The 24,670-nt window shown below is 41.3% G+C and overlaps 1 protein-coding gene across 1 annotated transcript; it reads right to left on the bottom strand.

Annotated features, from left to right (window-relative positions):
- Positions 1 to 821: 821 nt before the first annotated feature.
- LOC138958979 (uncharacterized) lies at positions 822 to 23,536 on the bottom strand. Its single transcript, XM_070330328.1, has 10 exons — positions 23,457 to 23,536; positions 15,713 to 15,890; positions 14,457 to 14,602; positions 12,499 to 12,610; positions 12,011 to 12,129; positions 9,520 to 9,685; positions 6,641 to 6,783; positions 4,473 to 4,599; positions 4,045 to 4,172; positions 822 to 2,033 (listed from the first exon to the last, which is right to left on the bottom strand). Exons 1-10 carry the CDS (start codon positions 23,485 to 23,487, stop codon positions 1,840 to 1,842), a joined length of 1,344 nt encoding a protein of 447 aa, XP_070186429.1. The 5' UTR covers positions 23,488 to 23,536; the 3' UTR covers positions 822 to 1,839.
- Between the last annotated feature and the right edge of the window lie 1,134 nt (positions 23,537 to 24,670).

Genomic DNA, 24,670 nt, shown 5'->3' with positions numbered 1-24,670 from the left:
TCTCTGAAGTTTTTGAGATTGAATACCTCACCTTTATATGATATATAGGGCAAAGTAAGCCCCATCTTTTGATACCAGTTTGGTTTACCTTGCTTCAAGGTCAAGGTCACAGGAGCTCTTCAAAGTTGGATTGTATACATATTTTGAAGTGACCTTGACCCTGAACTATGGAAGATAACTGTTTCAAACTTAAAAATTATGTGGGGCACAGACCCTGAACTATGGAAGATAACTGTTTCAAACTTAAAAATTATGTGGGGCACATGTTATGCTTTCATCATGAGACACATTTGGTCACATATGATCAAGGTCAAGGTCACTTTGACCCTCATGAAATGTGACCAAAATAAGGTAGTGAACCACTAAAAGTGACCATATCTCATGGTAGAAAGGGCCAATAAGCACCATTGTACTTCCTATGTCTTGAATTAACAGCTTTGTGTTGCATGACCTTGGATGACCTTGGGTCAAGGTCACATGTATTTTGGTAGGAAAAATGTGTAAAGCAGTTCTTAGTGTATGATGTCATTGCTAGGTTTAGTTATTTGACCTTGACCCTGAAGGTCAAGGTCATGTAAAGGTCAAGGTCAAGCATGTGAGTCGTATGGGCTTTGCCCTTCTTGTTTTATAATGGAGCCACATGACTAAAAACGTGTAAACATTGTAATTTCAGATATCTGTTGATAATAACGTAAATTTAGGGAAACAGAACAAACGTTCGTCTTTGCTGCTCAGACCCATGCACACACTCTAGCTCATGCACACTTATACAGACATATGCATAATACAAACACATACATATAGAAACGGACAGACTAACACAATTGTATAAACATAATTATTTGCATGATCATTTACATTCTGACTAATTACATGAGGAGAGAGATCTGGACCAGGCCGGCGACCCTCCATGAGAAGCTGGATGGACCTGTATATAGAGGCTCTACATAAGACCACCAGCTTCATAACCAGAGCTGGACTCCAAGTGTAACCTAGGCGAACGACAAGAAGAAGATGACTAATTACATTATTGTACATGTCCAATGCATAGGTAAATGCTGGGTTACCCCTTGTCTCATCACTCCTATCCCTGGATATTTGCACTCCCAAGAAAGAAACAGGGAAGCAAACAAAGTAATCAGTGGATTACTTGAGAAACTATGCAGACTGAAGAAAGTACAGTAGAACCCCCTCCTGGGAAAATCAGGTCTTAAAAAAAGGGAGTCTTAAAACGGAGGTACCTTTACAGAGGTTATGAACAGAAAGTCTGAAAAATCAAAGTCTTAGAAAGGGGAAGTGTGGGAGGTCTTACGAGGCGGGTTTCGCTGTATGAGTTGTAAGCTGTCAATTATCGTAACTGCAAGTATCCAAACAAGTCTAAGAAAGGGGAAGTGTGGGAGGTCTTACGAGGCGGGTTTCACTGTATAAGTTGTAATAAGCTGTCAATTATCGTAACTGCAAGTATCCAAACAAGTCTAAGAAAGGGGAAGTTCTTACAAGGCGGGTTTCACTGTATGAGTTGTACGCTGTCAATTATCGTAACTGTAAGTATTCATCGAAAGTCTTAGAAAGGGGGAGATTTACATTGGGAGGTATTACCGTGGCAAAGGCCAGGGCGGGTTTCACTGTATAAGTTGTAAGCTGTTAACTATCATAACTGCAATTTAAGTCCAAAAAAGTCTTAGAAAGGGGACGTTATTGGGAGGTATTACACGGCGGATTTTAAGTTGTACGCTGTCAAATTTCGTAAATGCAAGTTTCCATCGAATGTCTTAGAAAGGGGAAGTTTGGGAGGTCTTATAAGGCGGGTTTCACTGTATAAGTTGTACGCTGTCATTATCATAACTGCAAGTATCCACCAGCAGTCTTAAGACCCAAGGCAGCAAGGAACCACAAAAGTCCTGATGACATTCCACTGTGACTTGCTCGTCCTGTTGGACAATCCGTTCCTGCAGTCACGTAAGTTGTTGGACCTGCATCTCCTGGCTGATGGGGGGCATTTGAGCCCACTCCTCCTGTCCAACCGTCTGCTCCTGTAGCCAACACTAATGAATGAAAACAGAACAAGTCGCGTAAGGCGAAAATACAATATTTAGTCAAGTAGCTGTCGAACTCACAGAATGAAACTGAACGCAATGCAACGCAGCAAGACCGTATACTCGTGGTCCACCGCTCACGGCATAGGCAGTGAAATTGACAAGAAGAGCGGGGTAGTGGTTACGCTATGCTGCATAGCACGCTTTTCTGTACCTCTCTTCGTTTTAACTTTCTGAGCGTGTTTTTAATCCAAACATATCATATCTATATATTTTTGGAATCAGGAACCGACAAGGAATACGATGAAAGTGTTTTTAAATTGATTTCGAAAAAAAAAATTTGATAATAATTTTTATATATTTAATTTTCAGAGCTTGTTTTTAATCCAAATATAACATATTGATATGTTTTTGGAATCAGCAAATGATGGAGAATAAGATAAACGTAAATTTGGATCGTTTTATAAATTTTAAATTTTTTTTACAATTTTCAGATTTTTAATGACCAAAGTCATTAATTAATTTTTAAGCCACCAAGCTGAAATGCAATACCGAACCCCGGGCTTCGTCGAAGAGTACTTGACCAAAATTTCAACCAATTTGGTTGAAAAATGAGGGCGTGACAGTGCCGCCTCAACTTTCACGAAAAGCCGGATATGACGTCATCAAAGACATTTATCAAAAAAATGAAAAAAACGTTCGGGGATTTCATACCCAGGAACTCTCATGTCAAATTTCATAAAGATCGGTCCAGTAGTTTAGTCTGAATCGCTCTACACACACACACACACAGACACACACACAGACACACACACGCACATACACCACGACCCTCGTTTCGATTCCCCCTCGATGTTAAAATATTTAGTCAAAACTTGACTAAATATAAAAACAAATAAGCACAAGGAAGCAAACAAAGAAAAGCCCACCACTAAATCCTTCAATCAGTTAGTATGTCAATCAACTGATCAATAAAATAAAATAAATTGAAACAAGAGGGCGGGGGGGGGGGGGGGGGAGGCGGTACAACTGTACCCAAACCGAGATCTATCAGTCATTATGCACACAATTTATTTCAAAATCATTATTTAAATGTGCTCTATATGTGCTTACATTCCAATGTCGCTGTCATTTACCATGGTAAATGTGTAAAGGTCATGAAGATAACAATAGGAGAGTCTCCCGTACAACAAAACAAATGACTGCAAAAAGAAAGTCTAGATAAGCACACGTACGCACCACTGTTGTAGCTATAGTGATTTTTGAGGGCACTGCTCTAGTGCGTACATAAAATGATGTTGAAAACAATTGTCAGGCACGCAAATTCCTCGATAAAAGTCAAAAAGTCAATGTCCTGTTGATGTTAGCTGCATCCTGAACAATCAGTGGCCCTATGTACTCATCAAAGTCTTCTAATTCTATAGATAAGTCTGTGTTTCGTGAAAACTCTGAAGTCGCCAACACAGCCGTATGCTTCTTTATATTCATTGCGTATAGTACGTGCAAGCGAGCGTACACAATGACATCCCACAAACACACACGTGCACACACACACACACACACACACACACACACACACACACACACACACACACACACACACACACACACACACATACATACACACACACACACACACGCGCGCAATAGGTCGCAATACGTGTCGAACACAACTGGTAACTGATCTGTAAAAAAAATATTGAGAAAAAATAATGAAAGCACTGTCCTTCATGTGTAAATAGTTCGTCTCACCTTATCATGTCTGCCTATGGGCTTTTACATGGTATATAAGACCATCCCTCAACGTTTTGCACACGACACCAGACATCAACTGCCTGGCTGCTTTATGTGCATGCAGCGTGGGAATTCATATCATAACTTTCCACACTCACGCACACACACACGCACGCACGCACGCACACAATACACAATTAAACCACTAGTCCTTGGTGAGTCGAATCGTTTACACGGGAAGGACTGAACTTTTAAGTAGTTGCATAATTCTTACTTGTGGTGAAGTTCTCACAGGTGGGCAAAGTGAGATAGTCGTGAGCGAAGTGAAGGTAGATCTTCCTGGTTTGCCCGGAACACGAGTCCAGCACCTCACTCAAACAGCCCAGCGTTGTCTCAATGCTCCTGGATTGTACACAATTTCACAGAAAGGCATTGAAATCCTCTTTAAAAAAAAAAAAGGGTGGATCAGACACGACCAATATCACCCCGACTGAGCACGGCAAAAACATCACACAGAAAAGTGTACAGCAAATATCACACTGAAACGTAAGAACTGTCCTTTATTGTGCCCGAAGTTGACTTTGCGCAGTATTTTTACCGACAATTCAGCGTCAAAGCTTCGAGCAGCGAGCTTCATGAAGTAGACTTCGGGAAGTCGTCTTCGCCCAATTAATATCAGGCTTAACAAGAAGTTCCACATACCAACAGAGAAACCTGGCACTCAAAAAGTCGTCAAACGATGGATGCTTGCCAGCCGCTCTGGCTTTGGAGGTGACACAGGGCGGAAGGTCAACTGCATGTTTCCTCTTGATGCACGCGGAGTCCACGTCTGTATCCAACACACACAACTGTGCTTTTAATGAGAATCGAAGCAGACAAAAACAAACCAAGACGTCGATCTCTACAAGTTCGAGAAAATGTCTAATGCGAATAATCTCGGTTCCTTCGTCATAATCAGCACTAGAACAGTACGGGTAGCGTTATGCAAGTAGTCCAATTATTAAACAGACTGCGCAAAGTCAATAATTAGAACAAGAAGGATAATATCGATATCGCATATTATTACACGTATTGTGAAGTATTGATGGTACCGACACACAGTGAAAACGGCGTACCGTCATAGTTTGCCATTTGAAGGATCACAAGGGATCCAGTAAAGCACCATCCACTCTTTTGGTTAGTCAAACTGTCCGACCAGCTGAATTAAAAATGGCCTTTTCAAAATGAAGAACAAACATCGAGTGACTTGTCTTGCATCAAAACTGTTTGATGTTTGATGTACAATATTTGTTCTTTACATTTTTGATCACGAATAGCTTACTCTTCATGCTAGAACACGACGAAGCAAAACCGCCCAAAACGCATGTACAGCACGGTTTAACACTTTCACTTTATTGTGGTGTGAAGACATTATTTTATGTATTTGATATTCATAGTGGCAGGCTAGTTACTGGTTGCAGTCAAGGCAACAAGCTTTGTTTGAATGGCAAACAATCAGATCGGAGGTATCTATCTATCTATCTATACATATAATAAAAGAGAGTGTCTGTCTGTCTGTCTGTCTGTGGTCGCCATACCTCTGAGATGGCAAGAGGCAGGAACAAGATAGTGTGCACGTACACTCCCTAGGTGCCGCAGATGTGCACCTGGGTTTTAGTTTCTTGATTCACTGTTTCCTTTCTCAGATTATGGACCTCCCATTTATTGAATACAGCCTATATGGTGCAAGACCAGTTCAGTGCCTACTGTTCACCTGTAGCAAGCACATCATGCCAGTGATATTAGAGACTCGCTGTTGCTCCTATGAGGGGAAGAAATGAAGAATGAAAAATTAACTGGACAGTTCCGGAAATTTCTAGAAGGTAAGGGAGATAACTGTTCACCTGTAGCAAGCACATCATGCCAGTGATATTAGAGACTTGCTATTGCTCCTATGAGGGGAAGAAATGAAGAATGAAAAATTAACTGGACAGTTCCGGAAATTTCTAGAAGGTAAGGGAGATAACTCTTTTTTGTCTGTGGTCGCCATACCTCTGAGATGGCAAGAGGCAGGAACAAGATAGTGTGCACGTACACTCCCTAGGTGCCGCAGATGTGCACCTGGGTTTTAGTTTCTTGATTCATTGTTTCCTTTCTCAGATTATGGACCTCCCATTTATTGAATACAGCCTATATGGTGCAAGACCAGTTCAGTGCCTACTGTTCACCTGTAGCAAGCACATCATGCCAGTGATATTAGAGACTCGCTGTTGCTCCTATGAGGGGAAGAAATGAAGAATGAAAAATTAACTGGACAGTTCCGGAAATTTCTAGAAGGTAAGGGAGATAACTCTTTTTTGTCTGTGGTCGCCATACCTCTGAGATGGCAAGAGGCAGGAACAAGATAGTGTGCACGTACACTCCCTAGGTGCCGCAGATGTGCACCTGGGTTTTAGTTTCTTGATTCATTGTTTCCTTTCTCAGATTATGGACCTCCCATTTATTGAATACAGCCTATATGGTGCAAGACCAGTTCAGTGCCTACTGTTCACCTGTAGCAAGCACATCATGCCAGTGATATTAGAGACTCGCTATTGCTCCTATGAGGGGAAGAAATGAAGAAAGAAAAATTAACTGGACAGGTCCGGAAATTTCTAGAAGGTAAGGGAGATAACTCTTTTTTTGTATCCAAACAAAGGAGGTAAAGCTAATGATAATGGGATAGCGAGCGTCTTAAATTGCTACAGGACTCCGCTTACTCCCGGGCGAAGCCGGGCTTAACTGCTAGTTCATAATATTCTCTGTCCTTGAATGATCATAAAGTCTTCAGCAGGAAAGAAGGAAGGGAGGGAGAGAGAAAGGAAGGAAGGAAGGACGAAGTACGCCATTACCGTCAATATGATCACACATGTGATCCATGGCCGATGTCAGGATGTCAAAATCGGGTTGAATGTCCGACTGTTGACCAGTCGAGAAGCAGATCTTGGAAATATTTCCCGCACAATTGGTCGCATTTTGGAACGCCTTCAAATGTCTGCAAAAGTATTACTATCATAAGTACACGTGTCTGTGTATGTGTCTCCCGTGTGAATTTGTGTCTGTCTTTGACTGTCTCTCGTGAGTTCGCGTGTGCTTGCGTGTATGTAAAAGAGAGAGAGAGAGAGAGAGAGAGAGAGAGAGAGAGAGAGAGAGAGAGAGAGAGAGAGAGACAGACAGCCAGCCAGCCAGCCAGACAGACAGACAGACGGACGAACGGACGGACGGACAGACAGACAGACAGATAGACAGATAGACAGACAGACGGACGGACAGACAGACAGACAGACAGAGACAGAGAATTGAATTGAATTGAATTGAAATTTATTTTACTAGGGTAACAGAATAAGCACTGTATAGATAGATAGAGAGAGAGAGAGAGAGAGAGAGAGAGAGAGAGAGAGAGAGAGAGAGAGAGGGGGGGAGAGAGAGAGAGAGAGAGAGAGAGAGAGAGAGAGAGAGAGAGAGAGAGAAAGAGAGGGGGGAGAGTAGGGATGGGGCGGAGAGAGAGTGAGAGGGTAAGGAAATGTGTGTGAGTGCGTGTGTGTGTGTGCGTGTGTGTGTTTGTGTGTGTGTGTGTGCGTGTGTGTGTGCGTGTGTTTGTGTATTTGTGTGTGTGTGTGTGTGTGCTTGTGTGTGTGTGGTTGTGTGTGTGTGTGTGTGTGTGTGTGTGCGTGCGTGCGTGTGTGTGTGTGTGTGTGTGTGTGTGTGTGTGTGCGTGTGTGTGTGTGTGTGTGTGTGTGTGTGTGTGTGTGTGTATGTGTGTGCCTGATTACCCGTCTGCCTACCTGTGTCTGTTTCCTCGTGTCTGTGTCTGTGTGTTTGTAGATGGACCTCAGTCTCTTTGTGTCTGAGCCTGTCTCAAAGTCTGTATAACTGGATATAAGAAAGTCTCTGCTGACTTTCAATTGTATCTTTTACAACGTCTGATGTTTTATATAATAATATATATAGGCTCGCTCGCTCGCTCACTCGCTCTCTCTCTCTCTCTCTCGACGTCCCACAAGGATCAGTTTTGGGCCCACTTTTATTTTGCATTTACATTAACGATCTACCACTCTATATATCAGACAAGACGGTTATTAATGACCTTTTCGCAGACGACTCGTCTCTTTACACGTCCGGTAAAAGTTTACAATCTATTGAAACCTCTCTTCAAACGAGTTTGAACAACATATTTGATTGGTGTAAACAAAACTCAATGATTATACACCCAGGCAAAACTAAATGCATGGTGATCACAACACGACAGAAACACCAACTCGCTCCTCTGAATCTTCATCTCAGTTTAAATGAGTCACCCATTGAGCAAGTAACCAGCCATCGTGTTCTCGGGGTCACCATAGACGCTGAATTAAAGTGGCAGTCCCACCTCAACCGTGTTACCAAAACCTTATCTAAAAACTTGTTCCTTCTCTCCAAATTAAAGCATTACGCTGATACCTCAGCACTCAAGTTGTTTTATTTTGGTCATATTTTACCTCATCTGAATTATGCATCTACACTTTGGGATGGTTGTAGCGATGTTCACTTAAAAAAAGTCAATTCTCTTCACCGTCGCGCAGCTAAACTTATCATGCCGGGTCCACAAACATCAACAGATCAAAAGCTTAGCAGCCTTAATTTTCTATCACTTAAAGATCAGTTATTATTTAATAAGGCTCTTTTAATGTTTAAGGTACAAATAAACGAGACCCCACAGTACATGCGATCATTATTTCAGAAAGCAACAGACAGATATGGCTCAAACAAATTAATTTCCCCGCTACCCCGTATTGATTTATATAAAACCAGTTTAGCGTTTTCGGGCTCAACAATTTGGAATTCGCTACCATGTGAGATAAAGGGGTCAAGCACGATTAAACACTTCAAAGCGCAGCTTCGCAAATATCTGTTGTCACGAACAGTTACATTCTGAAGCTGTTTCTAGCAAGAATGCATTGCTATCACTAACCTCTATATATTTTGTTGATGATGATAATGATGTCGACGATGATGATGATGATGATGATGATGAAGTTGTTGTTGTGTGTGTGTGTCCGTGTGCGTGTGTGTGTGTGTGTGTGTGTGTGTGTGTGTGTGTGTGTGTGTGTATGTGTGTGTGCGTATGTGTGTGTGCGCATATGTGTATGTGTGTGTGTTCGTGTGTGTCTGTGTATGTATGTGTGTGTGTGTGTGTGTGTGTGTGTGTGTGTGTGTATGTATGTGTGTGTGTGTTTGTGTGAGTGTGTGTGTTGTATTGAGTGCGAACGTGATTGCAGGCATGCGGCGCGCGTGTGTGTGCGAGTCGAATTTTCTTTTCCTTTGTATTATCTTGATATACATGTACATTTCAATGTTCTATTATGCATTATGTAGTCGTATAGGTAATGTTGTAGTTAGTAATACTGTATGATTGCGATTGACAATTGTCCTTTTATTGTCTTTATCTTTATGTCTTAGTTTAGCAGGGACAGATTGTAAGACTAGGCGTGAGCCTAAAATCTCCATCCTTGAGTAATAAAGTTCGTTCGTTCGTTCGTTCGTTCGTTCGTTCGTTCGTTCTCTCTCTCTCTCTCTCTCTCTCTCTCTCTCTCTCTCTCTCTCTCTCTCTCTCTCTCTCTCTCTCTCTCTCTCTCTCTCTCTCTCTCTCTCTCTCTCTCTCTCTCTCTCTCTCTCTCTCTCTCTCTCTCTCGCTCTCTCTGTCAGGTCTGTTCCTGTCTCTTTGTCTCTGAGTCTCTCTGTGTTTGATTACCTGCAAAGGATGGCCGGATCAGCCAGGACGATGTCCAGAACCCGAGGCACGCCAACCTCTAGTGTGTGACTGAGCTGACCGTAACAGTTGTCCGTCTCCTGACTGGTGGTCAAGGGGCTACAGTCCTGCTCCACACTGCTCCCATTCTGGACACCTTGTGGCGGACCTGAAACCCATCAGTTCGCCGATTAGAATATGTTAAACTACCCTAGGACATTAACCAGTCGTACCCCCATTTTTTGAGACCCCAAACAATCTGAGAAAATCGGGTCTTAAAAAGGAGGGGGCCTCAAAAATGGGGGTCATTTTTACAGAGGTTATAAACAGAAAGTCTGTGAATACAAGGTCTTTAAAAGGAGGGAGTCTTAAAAGGGGGGTTCCACTGTACACACGTTGAAATAGAGGTGATCGATGTTGGGACTTTTCCTCAGCGGTTTGTGCAGTCTGGAATTAACTCTCTCGGGTTTATAAGAATTGTGAAAGATTTCTACACGTGCTCCTTGTCCACGTGTGTCAAACACACCCCTCGCTAGTGACTGGCCTATAATGTCACGTGGGAAAGTTCGACTCATAAAATGCAGGAATACTTACTCTGTTACAATCCATACCAGCCCGACACAGTTATTTCCGAACATCGTCTTTTGAAATTTTGCTCCACTGTATTCGCTTTTTGATGGCCGCAGGAGCGGTCATCTATTGCAATGCGTTCGGAGAACTGACATGGCTCGTTTTGTTACCGTTCTCACGAGATCAGTTACAGGTTTTCTCTCTCTCTCTCTCTCTCTCTCTCTCTCTCTCTCTCTCTCTCTCTCTCTCTCTCTCTCTCTCTCTCTCTCTCTCTCTCTCTCTGTATGTATGTCTTTGTCTGTGTCTCCCTCTGAGTCTCTCCGCTTCTGTCTTTCTATGTCTGTCTCTGTCTATGTGTGTGTGTGTGTCTCTCTCTCTCTCTCTCGCTCTCGCTCTCTCTCTCTCTCCCATCCGACTCCTGGCACACAGGTCAAAGCAGAGGTTAACTTGAGTGCACGTGTACCTAGCAGGAAGGGGGTGATTCGGGTCAGAAGTGGGGTAAAGCACTTTGGTCTTCAGTCTTTGGGTTATAGCTTTCACTGAGTGGAGAAGATGCCAACATGAAATTGCACTATGCTCTACTATTTATTGAGGGGTCGAGTTATTCAACCAATCCAAAACTCTTATTCTTAAAATGTAAAATATTAAGTTTCAAACAGTGATTTCTCCTTGCAAAAAAACCTTCATTGTATCTTAACCTCCCTGTTGTCAATCACCATTTTTTTGTATTCTCATCCACACTTTCAGCACTCCCCCCCCCCCCCCCCCCCCCCCCTCTCCATCTCAGTTGTAATTTGTAAATGAGGTTTTCAGCCTTCAATCCACTATTTAACATAATAAGTAAGTCAAGCTTTTCAAACCTTATTAATAATTGCTTTGATGTTTTGCTGATGTTCAGTTTATTATTTAATAAAGATCTCATGGTTCAAAATTTGATATTGTTTTTTCAAAAACTTGCGTGTGTTCCATTTCAAACTAACCTCAATGTGAACTCCATTATTACTGTCACATCTGTTTTACAAATTACATCCATAATCCCAACCAACGCGCAAACACACACACACACACCACAACTACACACATATGTACTCGTTACCATTAGCAGAGACACATTACATCTTGTTATTAATATTTGTCGTGGGGCCATGTGGTAAGACTGGCAACTCTTGACGAAATACGGGTCTGCTTGTCTCAGAACCAAACACACACACACACACCACAACTACACACATATGTACTCGTTACCATTAGCAGAGACACATTACATCTTGTTATTAATATTTGTCGTGGGGCCATGTGGTAAGACTGGCAACTCTTGACGAAATACGGGTCTGCTTGTCTCAGAACTTGCATGCTTTGTAATGATTGACTGATTCATGGTTATGTTAAGGTCTTGATGTAAGCTGAATACAGTCACGTCTTAATTCTTCCCCCAGGGTTTCATTTTATTTCATTTTAATTACTGTATACAGTATTATCCTTTTGCTGGGAAATTCGGGTCGCTTCCTCCCAGGGGAATGCTGGCAGCAACAAGAGTCGCGCGACCCAGGTATGTGTGTGTGTGTGTGTGTGTGTGTGTGTGTGTGTGTGTGTGTGTGTGTGTGTGTCTGTGTGTGTGTGTGTGTCTGTGTGTGTGTGTGTGTCTGTGTCTGTGTGTGTCTGTGTGTGTGTGTGTGTATGTGTGTGTGTATGTGTGTGTGTGTGTGTCTGTGTGTGTGTGTGTGTGTCTGTGTGTGTGTGTGTCTGTGTGACGGTGTGTGTGTGTGTGTGTGTGTGTAATCAGCCACCTGCATTTCTGGCAGAATGACCGAGGTCTTTTACGTACCATTGTAGTGACACGGGAGTGGGACATGTTTCTGAGTCTGCACATAAAGTTGACCTGTTCAGGGGCTGTAATGTAGTAATCTTATTTCTCAAGACTCACGTGAGCGGCATTCGGGAGGAGTGAGGTAGTTCTCTATGTAGTTCACATACACATCCCTCGTGTTTCGTGCACACCGGCCCAGAGTCTCGCTCCTGCAGTCCCGGAAGGTTGCGAAAACCCTGCACATGTTTTCCGCTCGGGAGTCATACAAGGCTTTTCATATGTATCAGAACGATACCTTCGTAGAAAGTTGAATAATATTTTATATTAGGAGTGCTATGTCGTTGTAAATCAAAATACATGTGAATGAAATTTGTGAAAATTGATAGACATTAAAACATGGTGTACTTAGCGATAACAACAAAATCGGAGAATGATATAGCTGTCTGAAGTAATTCGATAACTATAACGACATCTTTAGGTCTTTTTTAAACTTTAAAGAAAAAAAAATGTTTGGTCAAATTTTCATCTTTTGACTGAGTGACTAATCCATAAAATGAAACGATACTACGTTTAAATGTATTTCTCAAGTAAGTTAGTGGACTTACTCGCAAATGTGTGCTTGCACACTGGTAAAGGTAAAGTTGGACACTGTTGTTCTGCTCTCTATGCACTGGTAGTCAGCGTCTTGTGTGTCTTTCACGCACTCCGTATCCACATCTGTATTGAAAATCACAAAAACGTCTTTCAAGGAAAGTTCAAGTTATGAGCCAACCCCTTTGCCCCCCCCCCCCCCTCCCCCCCCCCCCCTCCTGTAAACAAATCACTAATGGGTTTACATTCTTAAGCACTCCATCTCCAAACTAAGTATTTCCAGTCGGACGAGAGTCGTCTAAACATAGGGATGGGGGGTGGGGGGGGGGGGCTGGGGGGGGTGGGGGGTGGTGGGGGGTGGTGGGGGCGGGGGGGGGGGGGGGGTGTGTCCACATGAGCAAATTCTCCCCGATTTTGCCTCGCCAACTTCAGAGCGACTTCTACATTGTTTAGTTGACAAAAGTGAATTGAAATGGGTTGGACATTTGTCATACGAGCCCGTAAGCTAAAGTTCAAGCGCTCTGTTAAGAACTTCCAAAATGTCTGAAAATACGGTCCCACAAAGGAGGAAGAATTACGAGAGTTCAAAAACGGATAAGTTAAAAGGTGACGGTTTCCGGGAGACTCTTTTCGGTTTTTGATTTGTGAGAATGTACGTCTACAGCGCTCAAACTGCAAACGCTGGAAACAATTCATTGTAACAGAAAATAGCACTCATCGTGTGTGAAACTGACCTTGAGGATGACATCCGAACACAAATAGACTGCCAATGTTCCAAAATTCAAAATTAAAAAGATGCAATGTTTCTCTTCTTATTATTATTTTTTGTTCATGGGCTGAAACTCCCACGTTAATGTATGGTTTTTTTTGCACGAGTGGGTTTTTACATGTATGACCCCGCCATTCAGGCAGCCATACGCCACTTTCGGGGGAAATGTAATCTTTGATTTTCATAGTTTTGAAAATAATTAAAATTATCATTGCCTCCCTTGTGTCATCTGATCGAGTTTCTGTACCATTTTTCTCAAGTAAGTTTATTTTCTGTATTATACGTCCGCTGAGTCGAAGATCAGGGAATTTAATGTTTTGTCATAAATTAAACTTTCCAATAACTTACCTTTCTTGTTTTTTTACATTCAGTCAAGTTTTGACTAAATGTTTTAACATAGATGGGGAATCGAAACGAGGGTCGTGGTATATGTGTGTCTGTGTGTGTGTATGTGTAGAGCGATTCAGAGAAAACTACTATACCGTACCGATCTTCATGAAACTTTACATGAGAGTTTCTGAGTATGATATACCCAGAATTTTTTTCTTTTTGTTCGATAAATGTCTCTGATGACGTCATTTCCTGCTTTTTGTGAAAGTGGAGGCCGCACTGTCACGCCTTCATTTTTCGATCAAATTAATTGAAATTTTGGTCAAGCAATTTTCGACAAAGGCCGGACTTTGGTATTGCATTTCAGCTTGGAGGCTTACAAATTAATTAATGAGTTTGGTCATTACAAATCTGAAAGTTGTAATTATTTTTATATAGCGATCCAAAAAAGGATTTCATCACTTTCTGATTCTGAAAATATATAAATATGTTATATTCGGATTAAAAACAAGCTCTGAAAATTAAAAATATGAACATTATTAATAAAAATAAATTCTGAAATCAATTTAAAGCCAATGCCATTTTATTTCTTGTCGGTTCCTGATTCCAAAAACATATAGATATGTTATGTTTGGATTAAAAAGAAGATCAGACAGTTAAAAAGAATAGAGATACAGAAAAGCGTACTATCCTGCTCAGCACAACCACTACCGCGCTACACTGGCTTGTCAATTTCACTGCCTTTTCCACGAGCGGGGGACTGATGATGCTATAAGGTCTCGGTGAAAAAAATGCAATGCGTTCAGTTTCGAGTGAGTTCGACAGCTTGACTAAAGGTAGTACTTTCGCCTCACGCGACTTGTTGATTCTGACCTTGAGTATGGTTACAGAGGTACTCCACACCGTCTACAGTCCTGTGGGGGTCAGGCATGATGCTTCCGATCTGATCGTCTACTTTCATACACGAGACAGTTGCGTTCGCCAGACACAGGAAGGCTGACTTTTTTGATTCAAAGTCACTGCACACACACACATACACACACACACACACACACACACACACACACACACACACACACACACACACACACACACACACACACACACACACACACACACAAAATCAGTCATTGGATGTAAAAACTACCAGAAATATTACTAGACTCGGACAGAATTTCCCAGGCGGGAAACAATTTGTCGTTGTGAATCTAACCGGTCATCCAAAATACCCAATCAACAGCGAGCGATACAATTATAGCAACAAAACTGTGTATTATCTGTGTGAGTGCGTTTGTGTGCGCTTGCGTGTGTGTATGCATGTGTGTGCGTGTGTGTATATGTGTGTGTGTGTGTGTGTGTGCGAGCGTGCGTGCGTGCGGGTGTGTGTGTGTGTGTGTGTGTTTCTTTATTTTAGTTTCTTGTCACGGGTAAATTGTTCAAGTTCAGCACACGCTTAAAGGATGACATAGTCCTATTTAATAATTTTAATTACTTCCAGGGCGGTTCCCATCGTTGCGGGGATGTATAAATTAAGCTTCCTGCAAAGTTTTAGGTTTGAAGTCCTTACCAATTACGAGAAATAATTAATTCTTTATAAAGTTTATTGCTATGTTTAGCAACAGTTCTCCAGGACTTGGGCTATTTTTAGATTGTCAACACAGACAGTACAGCTTCGTCAATCCCCGCGTGAAGGAAATCGCTCACCTTCCACGTGCAAAACGTAGTGATATTGACACGCCAGATTAGCGCGGTAGCGTATTGCGCTAAGCAGGAAAGCGTGCTTTTCTGTATTCTTGTTAACTTCGCAATTTCCGGAAAACATCCACTTTCACTTTGAGACTGTTCTGTTTACATTCGACACTATCAACACCACTTTGCAAAACTGAAATAAATTTGTCTGTGTTCGAAAGCTACAGCCAATCGTTATTATATCCCCTTAGGTACAGTTTTATTACATTATTGGCACATGTAAACAATAGGAATTAATTAATGAACGCTACGAAAAGGGCAGCCTTTAAGGTATTCCTTACAAACAATGCTATCCCTCAATGAATGACTTCCTTGGGGGCCTTTTTCAACAACGAAACAAAAAAGAGAGTGCAAGACATTTGAGATAAGTGTGTTTCTACCTGCACATGAGGGTAGGATTCTCAGTGATGACACTCAAGAGTTGTGTGTAGCTCAGGTTAAGGAGCTGTGTGTAATTCCAGTCTGCGATGACATCACTGAAACACTCTTCTGCTCTGCTCTGTACAGCACTCTGCAGGCAGTCAAGGCTGCTGACAGGTGTAAAACACCACACCACACCTGTGATACAGACATTGTTAGTTGAGAAAACACGATGCTATGATCTCCATTTTCAAATCACTGCTTGTTTTGTTGTCTTTCTCGTCACAACACGTGGATAACTGCAGCATGTTTCGCGTGGTTTTGTTCCGTTTTACTTTATTATTTTAGCACAGCAATTTCACTGGCAAAGGTCCGTTTGGTTCAGAAAGTCATGGAAAGTAAAATGCTAAACAGGCGGATGAAAGGGGTACTGAAGAAGAACGAACACTTACCCGACTAATGACGGAAGGAGAGAGGAGGGGGAGGAGGAGGAGGGGGGGGGGGGGGAGTTAGGGAGGGCGTGGTGGTCCGCAAAACGTCACACCTTACGCAAGACCATTATAAGATGTATGGTGGCTTGTTGACAGACGAGCTTTTTTGTGGGCCCGAGGGGGGGCGTATCGTCTTCGGTTTCATCTTTATCGACCAAGGCCGAAGGCCGATGTTGATAAAGATGAAAACTCAAGGCGATATGCTCCATGAGGACCAACACAAAAATGCTGGCCTGACAACAAGCCACCAAACATCGTTTTTACATTTAGTCAAGTTTTGACTAAATGTTTTAACGTAGAGGGGGGAATCGAGACGAGGGTCGTGGTGTATGTGTGTGTGTGTGTGTGTATGTATGTATGTCTGTCTGTGTGTGTGTGTGTGTGTGTAGAGCGATTCAGACCAAACTACTGGACCGATCTTTATGAAATTTGACGTGAGAGTTCCTGGGAATGATATCCCCGGACTTTTTTTCTTTTTTTCGATAAATATCTTTGATGACGTCATATCCGGCTTTTTGTAAAAGTTGAGGCGGCACTGTCACACCCTCATTTTTCAATCAAATTGATCGAAATTTTGGCCCAGCAATCTTCGACGAAGGCCGGACTTCGGTATTGCATTTCAGCTTGGTGGCTTAAAAATTAATTAATGACTTTGGTCATTAAAAATCTGAAAATTGTAAAAAAAAAAAATTGTTTTAAAACGATCCAAATTTACGTTTATCTTATTCTTCAGCATTTTCTGATTCCAAAAACATATAAATATGTTATATTTGGATTAAAAACAAGCTCTGAAAATTAAAAATACAAAAATTATTATTAAAATAAAATTTCCGAAATCGATTTAAAAACAATTTCATCTTATTCCTTGTGGGTTCCTGATTCCAAAAACATATAGATGTGATATGTTTGGATTAAAAACACGCTCAGAAAGTTAAAAGGAAGAGAGGTACGGGCAGGTTTCACGGTATTGAGACATTCTATTGACTGCACAATGTGCTCTGATTTCTAACTTGCTGAACCAATTTTCTCAGTGTTTTTTTTTATATGCAATGCACAAATGTGTCATTTTGAATACAATTTTGAAAAAAAAAATCGTTTGAGTTGTTTTGTTGGCATTTTATGCACATGTGTTTGGTAGCGATCGTGTGAATCCTGACAGACACCATTTCCTTCTGCATGACAGAAGCCAACCATTGATGTGAAAATTGAAACGAAAAGGCACTCAATTCACACTGAATGGTCATATTTGATAGCAGAGCTGCAATATCTAACCATACAAACAAAAACAAAAGCACAAATATGAATTTTGAATTACATATTTTGCACACAAAAAATCGAATCGAGAACTGGAAGCTGTCTGTCCGAAAAACTAAGTCTTCACAGATAAACCAAGTAAGCTTATTTTACCACAAGAAATGATAACATGATTTTATTTTGACATTGAAAACACACCTTTATAGTCTGTACTTCATAGGAAAGCATTTACAATGACCGAAATTTCGCGAAATTCCGCGCCGTGTCCATTTCTTGGAATGTCCGACCGTCGTCTGTCAGGGGTTTCCAACGATCGCTACTTTCACTTTTGTTGTCATTTCCGGGCAATCCTATGCCGTATGTGACATATTACACACTTTTCACAGTTGAGGCCGAAGGCGGGATTTGTGATTATTTTTTTCAGGTGAGATTTTAATGTTTTTGTTGCCTTTTTGTCGAGTAATATGCCGTCTGTCAGCCAACGATCGCTACCACACGATCGCTACCTCTTCATGCTCGATCAAATTTTTAGCTTTTTCAATGATTATAGAAGTTTGATTAACGTTTCCTTTGCAGTTCTGGATCGGTAGGGTAAAGGTATCTAATTCCGACATAAGATCTTGGGGGTACCTAAATCAGACCGGTTTTCCAAGTCACATCAATGACGAGGTGCGCACGTCATCACAACAGAAGGAATGCCATTCATACACGGGTCATTTATGAACCGGTTGATGACGCGACTTTACGGACCAATCGTTTTGTCGCGAGAGTTATTTGCGTCATCGGCACCGCGGCGCGAAAATTTGCCTTGCAAGTGTCTTCTAAAGTTTTAACGTTGAGGGGGGAATCGAGACGAGGGTGTGGTGTATGTGTGTGTGTGTGCGTGTGTGTGTAGAGCGATTCAGACCAAACTACTGGATCGATCTTTATGAAATTTTACATGAGTGTTTCTGGGAATGATATCCCCGCATGTTTTTTTTCTGTTTTTTTGATACATACCTTTGATGACGTCATATCCGGCTTTTTGTAAAAGTTGAGGCGGCACTGTCACACCCTCATTTTTCAATCAAATTGATTGAAATTTTGGCCAAGCAATCATCGACGAAGGCCGGACTTCGGTATTGCATTTCAGCTTGTTGGCTTAAAAATTAATTTATGACTTTGGTCATTAAAAATCTGAAAATTGTAAAAAAAAAATAATAATTTATAAAACGATCCAAATTTATGTTCATCTTATTCTTCATCATTTTCTGATTCCAAAAACATATAAATATGTTATATTTGGATTAAAAACAAGCTTTAAAAATTAAAAATATAAACATTATGATCAAAATTAAAGGCACAGTAAGCCTCCCGTAAACCATCACAGATACGGTCAGGCTTTTACACACAGTACAAACACCCTTTCATTTAAACACTCACCGATTGAGAACATCCTAGGTGCCCTCCGTAAAGAGCGAACAATTTTCAAAGAATTTATTTTTGCGTGGTTTATCTTACCCCTGAGCCATTGTGAACTCGTGTCATCCAGTTTCCCTTTTTCACAATGTAGTCGTCAGTCAGTCATTTGAATGTGACTCGATGTGAGCTTATCTACAATAGCACGTTTTTATGCACGAAACAAACGGCTGTGGTTCACAAGAACTCTAGCGATGGCTTTTGACTGTTGAGAGGAACGGCGATATGCACTGAAAACCGTCGTCTGCGACGACCCTTGCGTGACCCTGCTTCCGGGCTTTTCTGATCTTGTCTTGATGAAAAACAAATTCTTTTATGATTAAAGAATGTTGTAACAAGCTGTCAATTTATTATTTAGATTTTAAAAGTTAGGTCTAGCGCAAAAACGCACTACGGTCCAAAAACATTCTGATAATCATCGATCCACGGCTATCGACAGTTTACATCGATAGAAGGGAAGTAACTCATTTTTGACCTGAGTTCAGAATGGGTCCAAAAGGTGTTCGAGACAATCTGCAAAATTAATTCTTTAAAAATTGCTCGCTCTTTACGTAGTTAGGGTACCCACAGATGTTCCCGTTTGGTGAGCGTTCAAATGGAAGGGTGTTTGTACTGTGTGTAAAAGCCTGACAGTATCTGTGATGGTTTACGGGAGGCTTACTGTCCGGGCGTGATTTCCGGTATCATATTCATAACAGCCGTCCCGGCCAGCACCAAAACGAGGCGCAATTGTTGTTTAGGAGAAGTCCACGAAAATAAATTCTTTGAAAATTTCTCACGCTCGACAGAAAGCAGCCAGGATGTTTCCGTTCGGTGAGCGTTCAAATGGAAGTATGCTTGTACTGTATGTAGACGCTCGGGGAGCTCTGTGATGGTTTACGGGAGGCTTACAGTGCCTTTACATTTTCGAAATCAATTTAAAAACACTTTCATCTTATTCCTTGTCGGTTCCTGATTCCAAAAACATATAGATATGATATGTTTGGATTAAAAACACGCTCAGAAAGTTAAAACGAAGAGAGGTACAGAAAAGCGTGCTATCCTTCTCAGCGCAACTACTACCCCGCTCTTCTTGTCAATTCCACTGCCGTTGCCACGAGCGGTGGACTGACGATGCTTCGAGTATACGGTCTTGCTGAAAAATTGCATTGCGTTCAGTTTCATTCTGTGAGTTCGACAGCTTGACTAAAGTTTGTATTTTCGCCTTACGCGACTTGTTCTTCTTTGTTTCTGTTTTTCGGCGGCATAATTGGATGACCAAGCAGGCACGGCTACCTACTAAAGTCGTGTTGAGGCAGCCTTTGTTTAGGGATCCTTCTATCTCCGCCCTCCCTATGTGAGGAGAGTAGTTAGGGTACCCACAGTCTTTGGTGGTAAGCCTTCAGTTTGTGTGCGTCACTTATGTGCGTGATTTTTGTTGTGTGTTTTTTCCACTTAAAATAAAAGTAGATTTGTTTAACATTCTGTATTCATATATATATGTATGCAATTGATTATTATTATTTTATATCAAAATGAGTGAGTGTCTTTTTATGAACAAAAAAGTGTTCCTTGTTAATGAAAGAAGGTATCTTGGCTCTTCTTGCCGTTTTCTAAATTAGGGGGTATCGATAGTATAAGTTTATTTCTGCCATTAAAAAAATGATAAAGAAGTACTTATCTGTTTTTATCTTGTACACACATAAATACACTTTCAAAACATGTGACTTTTGTTAGTGTATGGAGACCTTGAAATGTGGAAAAAAAACATTTCGCCGGCCGGTTTAGGTGAAAATGGCGTTCTGATCAAGGACAGCATCATGCAAACATACAGACAGCCTCAGGCAAGGAACTTTGTTGTGAAAATCTGTTATATGTTTAAACTTTATGTAAATCATTTAGTATTAGTGGTTTTCTGTCTTCTTTCTGGAGTTAGGCTTGCATCAAGTTTGTTTGATAGATTTTCACGTTTTGGGGGCAACTTTCGTTTCGCTTGATTTTCTATGGAAAATAAGACTCTGCGTATAATTTTTTTCTTTGTTTTGTGTGGTACCGATCCTAATTAATTACAGTAACATCCATGTTCACAGTATTTCACAGTTTTATGTTTGACTGGAAGTGTGAGAAAATGGGAAATGGCTGAAATCAATACCGTGAAACCTGCCTGCTATCCTTCTTAGCGCAACTACTACCCCGCTCTTCTTGTCAATTTCACTGCCATTGCATCGAGCGGTGGACTGACGATGCTACGAGTATACGCTCTTGCTGTAAAAATGCAGTGAGTTCAGTTTCATTCTGTTAGTTCGACCGCTTGACTAAATGTTGTAATTTCGCCTTACGCGACTTGTTACATTTAGTCAAGTTTTGACTAAATGTTTTAACATAGAGGAGGAATCGAGACGAGGGTCGTGGTGTATGTGTGTGTGTGTGTGTGTGTGCGTGTGTGTGTGTGTGTGTGTGTGTGTGTGTGTGTGTGTGTGTGTGTGTGTGTGTGTGTGTAGAGCGATTCAGACCAAACTACTGGACCGATCTTTAGGAAATTTTACATAAGAGTTTCTGGGTATGGTATCCCCAGACGTTTTTTTCGTTTAATATTCGATAAATGTCTTTGATGACGTCATATCCGGCTTTTTGTAAAAGTTGAGGCGGCACTGTCACACCCTCATTTTTCAATCAAATTGATTGAAAATTTTGTAAAGCAATCTTCGACGAAGGCCAGAGTTCGGTATTGCATTTCAGCTTGGTGGCTTAAAAATTAATTAATGACTTTGGTCATTAAAAATCTGAAAATTGTAATTAAATTTTATTTTTTTATAAAACGATCCAAATTTACGTTTATCTTATTCTACATCATTTTCTGATTCCAAAAACATATAAATATGTTATATGTGGATTAAAAACAATCTCTGAAAATTAAAAATATAAAAATTATGATCAAAATTAAATTTCCGAAATCGATTTAAAGACAATTTCATCTTATTCCTTGTCGGTTCCTGATTCCAAAAACCTATAGATATGATACGTTTGGATTAAAAACACGCTCAGAAAGTTAAAACGAAGAGAGGCACAGAAAAGCGTGCTATGCAGCACAGCGAAACCACTACCGCGCTAAACAGGCTCGTCAGTTTCACTCCGTTTTGCACAAGCGGCGGACTACGGTCATTGTGAAAAAATGCAGTGCGTTCAGTTTCATTCTGTGAGTTCCACAGCTTGACTAAACTAGTAATTTCGCCTTACGCGACTTGTTGTCATTATTTTGGATGAGCAAAAGTACGCACAATAACAGACGGGATCCCTATTCTGAACGTAATTTGTAGAATGCAATTTTAGGGCCTTAAAAGCGCGTCAGTAGTTCTAGAAAACACGCCATACTTGTCTGTGACGTCAAATGTAAATTTTTGGTCGCTTTTCTTCCAGTCTAAAAATAAAAAACGCTCGCGCTGGACCCGAGTACTCTTCAGACATTCACACACACACACACACACACACACACACACACACACACACACACACACACACACACACACACACACACACACACACACACACACACAAACAGTAACACTAACACATGTGCACAAAATGAACACACACACACACACACACACCGCGCGAGAGAAAAAGACTACAGGGAGGCATTGACGTCAAAGACTTTCGACCGTGACGTAATTACGTCACTATTCTTGGTTTACGGTACCATTCGGCGGCTTTGCTACGAGTATGCCATAGTCTTGGTTGGCCGAGACCTTGCACCGTTCTATGAGCCGAACCGCAGTTCTATCCCACCGCGAATTCCGCCCGCCGTTAAGAGTCGTTTTTGTGATTTATTTCGCATTTAGGTCCCAGGTAACATTATGAAGTTTTAATACGATCAATCGGACCTATTATCAAGTTAGTGTATCAACTTTTGAACGAACTGCGCCCAGTAGTTTCCCAGCAATAAGCTGTTAAGTCGAGACACACAGACAGACAGACAGACACACAATTAAAGTCTGCTGTCCAGACCCTTGTACTAGCGTACTCGGGGAAAATACAGAGCTACCATCATAGTTCCGTAAGGTTTTGGCATATTCCTTTTTTTTCTCAGTGTTTTATTACTTTTCCTTGTGCATTTTGCGATTACAGAGATAAGTTGCAATTTGACCATGAGTCGCCGCGGTAATTATATATCAACATGGTTTGAGTCTTTGATAGTGATTGCTTACAATCGTTGTCCTCGGAAATACGAATCTAAAGCCGCAAAAGTTCCACACATCAAATAATCAGCCTGTTTGGCTTTTATTTTGACAATCCACGTTTGGGCTGAAAGCTCAAACCCTCTCACTACCTCGATTTGTCACATGGGGAACAGTGTGTTTTGTTACCCAGCTGGTTATGAATGAAAACTCGAGAAAATGATGACAAACTTGAAGATTGTAAGTCAGGCGACAAAATATTCTGCAATTTGTATGCATGCTTCCTTTGAGTTCATAAGTCGCCTTTTACGCTCAGGTTTACAGGTGGATGTCATTTCGCATTTCAACCGTCATAGAAAGGAAACTCGAACGAGGAAAGAAACTAACCAAAAATTCATGTCACTTACCAACAAGCAATATTCCTTCAAGTATATTCATGGCTTCACAGTATATCAAAAGAGGAAAACTTGAGGACTTTTGTTCTTATCTGTGCACGAACGTGTAAATGTTTGACCTGCAGATTAGCCTCTCTTTTTTTTTAGTGACTGGCAGCTGTTTGTGTGTGTTTTTTCTTTTTCTTTTTTTCTCCCCTATTTGTGTCAGATGTAGTGTTGCGATAAGAAAAGAAAGGCATGTTTTCTTCCACACACACACACATACACACACAGACACACACACACACACACACACACACAGACACACACATACACACACATACACACACACATACACACACACACACATACACACACACACACACACACACACACACACAGAAAAAACACGCGCCTACACACACACACACACACACACACACACACACACACACACACACACACACACACACACACACATGAAGCTAAATAAAACCCATGTCGTGTAACAGCACCTTCAGACGAGACCACACGGAGCTGCACACGGACAGACGCAGCAAGTGGTACACTGAGATGTATGTATCTGTAACCATAACTCTATTGCTGAAATTACCCCCCCCCCCCCCACCAGACACGTATTGAAGAGCGCTTGTGCGCGCGCGTGTGTGTGTGTGTATGTGTGTGTGTGTGTGTTAGAAGGCAATACTTGCTCTGGCAAAGCGGAAACCCCTTCTAAAAGCGAATGCTATCTCCTTTAAGCCAACATAAACAATCAAGTGTAATACCGTTAGTTAGTTAGAGACTGTTACGGTCACCCTTCTTTATCAATGTATTCCTACTTTATCGAGAGGTAGTGACACGAATTACCAGTCTTGCGACAAGTGCAAATTGCTTGTGAAGATACACATAAATAACCTAAAGGGTACCGCTCACCAACGTCGCTTCAGCGGCACTACATCTGCGCTACGGATTAAGACGCCACGATGCATGCGTGCTGCGTGGCCTAGAGGTTTGCACACACAGCGTCCATCATGTGCTGCGTGTGTCATTCGTTTTGCCGCGAGAGTTGACATCAAAGTTTGCAAGTTCTCTCCCTTACGTAAGGAATCACTGTCACGATGTGTATGTGAATTAAGCTCAGTGAATCGGGAAAGTGTGCACTTTGATCATGCAATTTTCTATATTTGAACCACACAATATATAAGATGAAAAAAAGAGCTAACCACTGTGACATGAAAACATCCTCT

Source organism: Littorina saxatilis, linkage group LG2 (genome assembly GCF_037325665.1).
Source record: "Littorina saxatilis isolate snail1 linkage group LG2, US_GU_Lsax_2.0, whole genome shotgun sequence".
In the NCBI taxonomy this organism is placed as follows: domain Eukaryota; kingdom Metazoa; phylum Mollusca; class Gastropoda; order Littorinimorpha; family Littorinidae; genus Littorina; species Littorina saxatilis.
This window is presented reverse-complemented; position numbering and strand designations above follow the sequence as displayed.

What these genes read in the sequence shown, in the direction of transcription:
- LOC138958979 (XM_070330328.1), bottom strand. Translation starts at nt 23,487, where the DNA reads ATGAATATACTTGAAGGAATATTGCTTGTTG. An exon ending in TGAAGGAATATTGCTTGTTG is followed by an intron (nt 15,891 to 23,456) that starts GTAAGTGACATG and finishes TCTGTATCACAG; the next exon opens with GTGTGGTGTGGTGTTTTACA. An exon ending in GTGCAAGCACACATTTGCGA is followed by an intron (nt 12,130 to 12,498) that starts GTAAGTCCACTA and finishes AAACATGTGCAG; the next exon opens with GGTTTTCGCAACCTTCCGGG.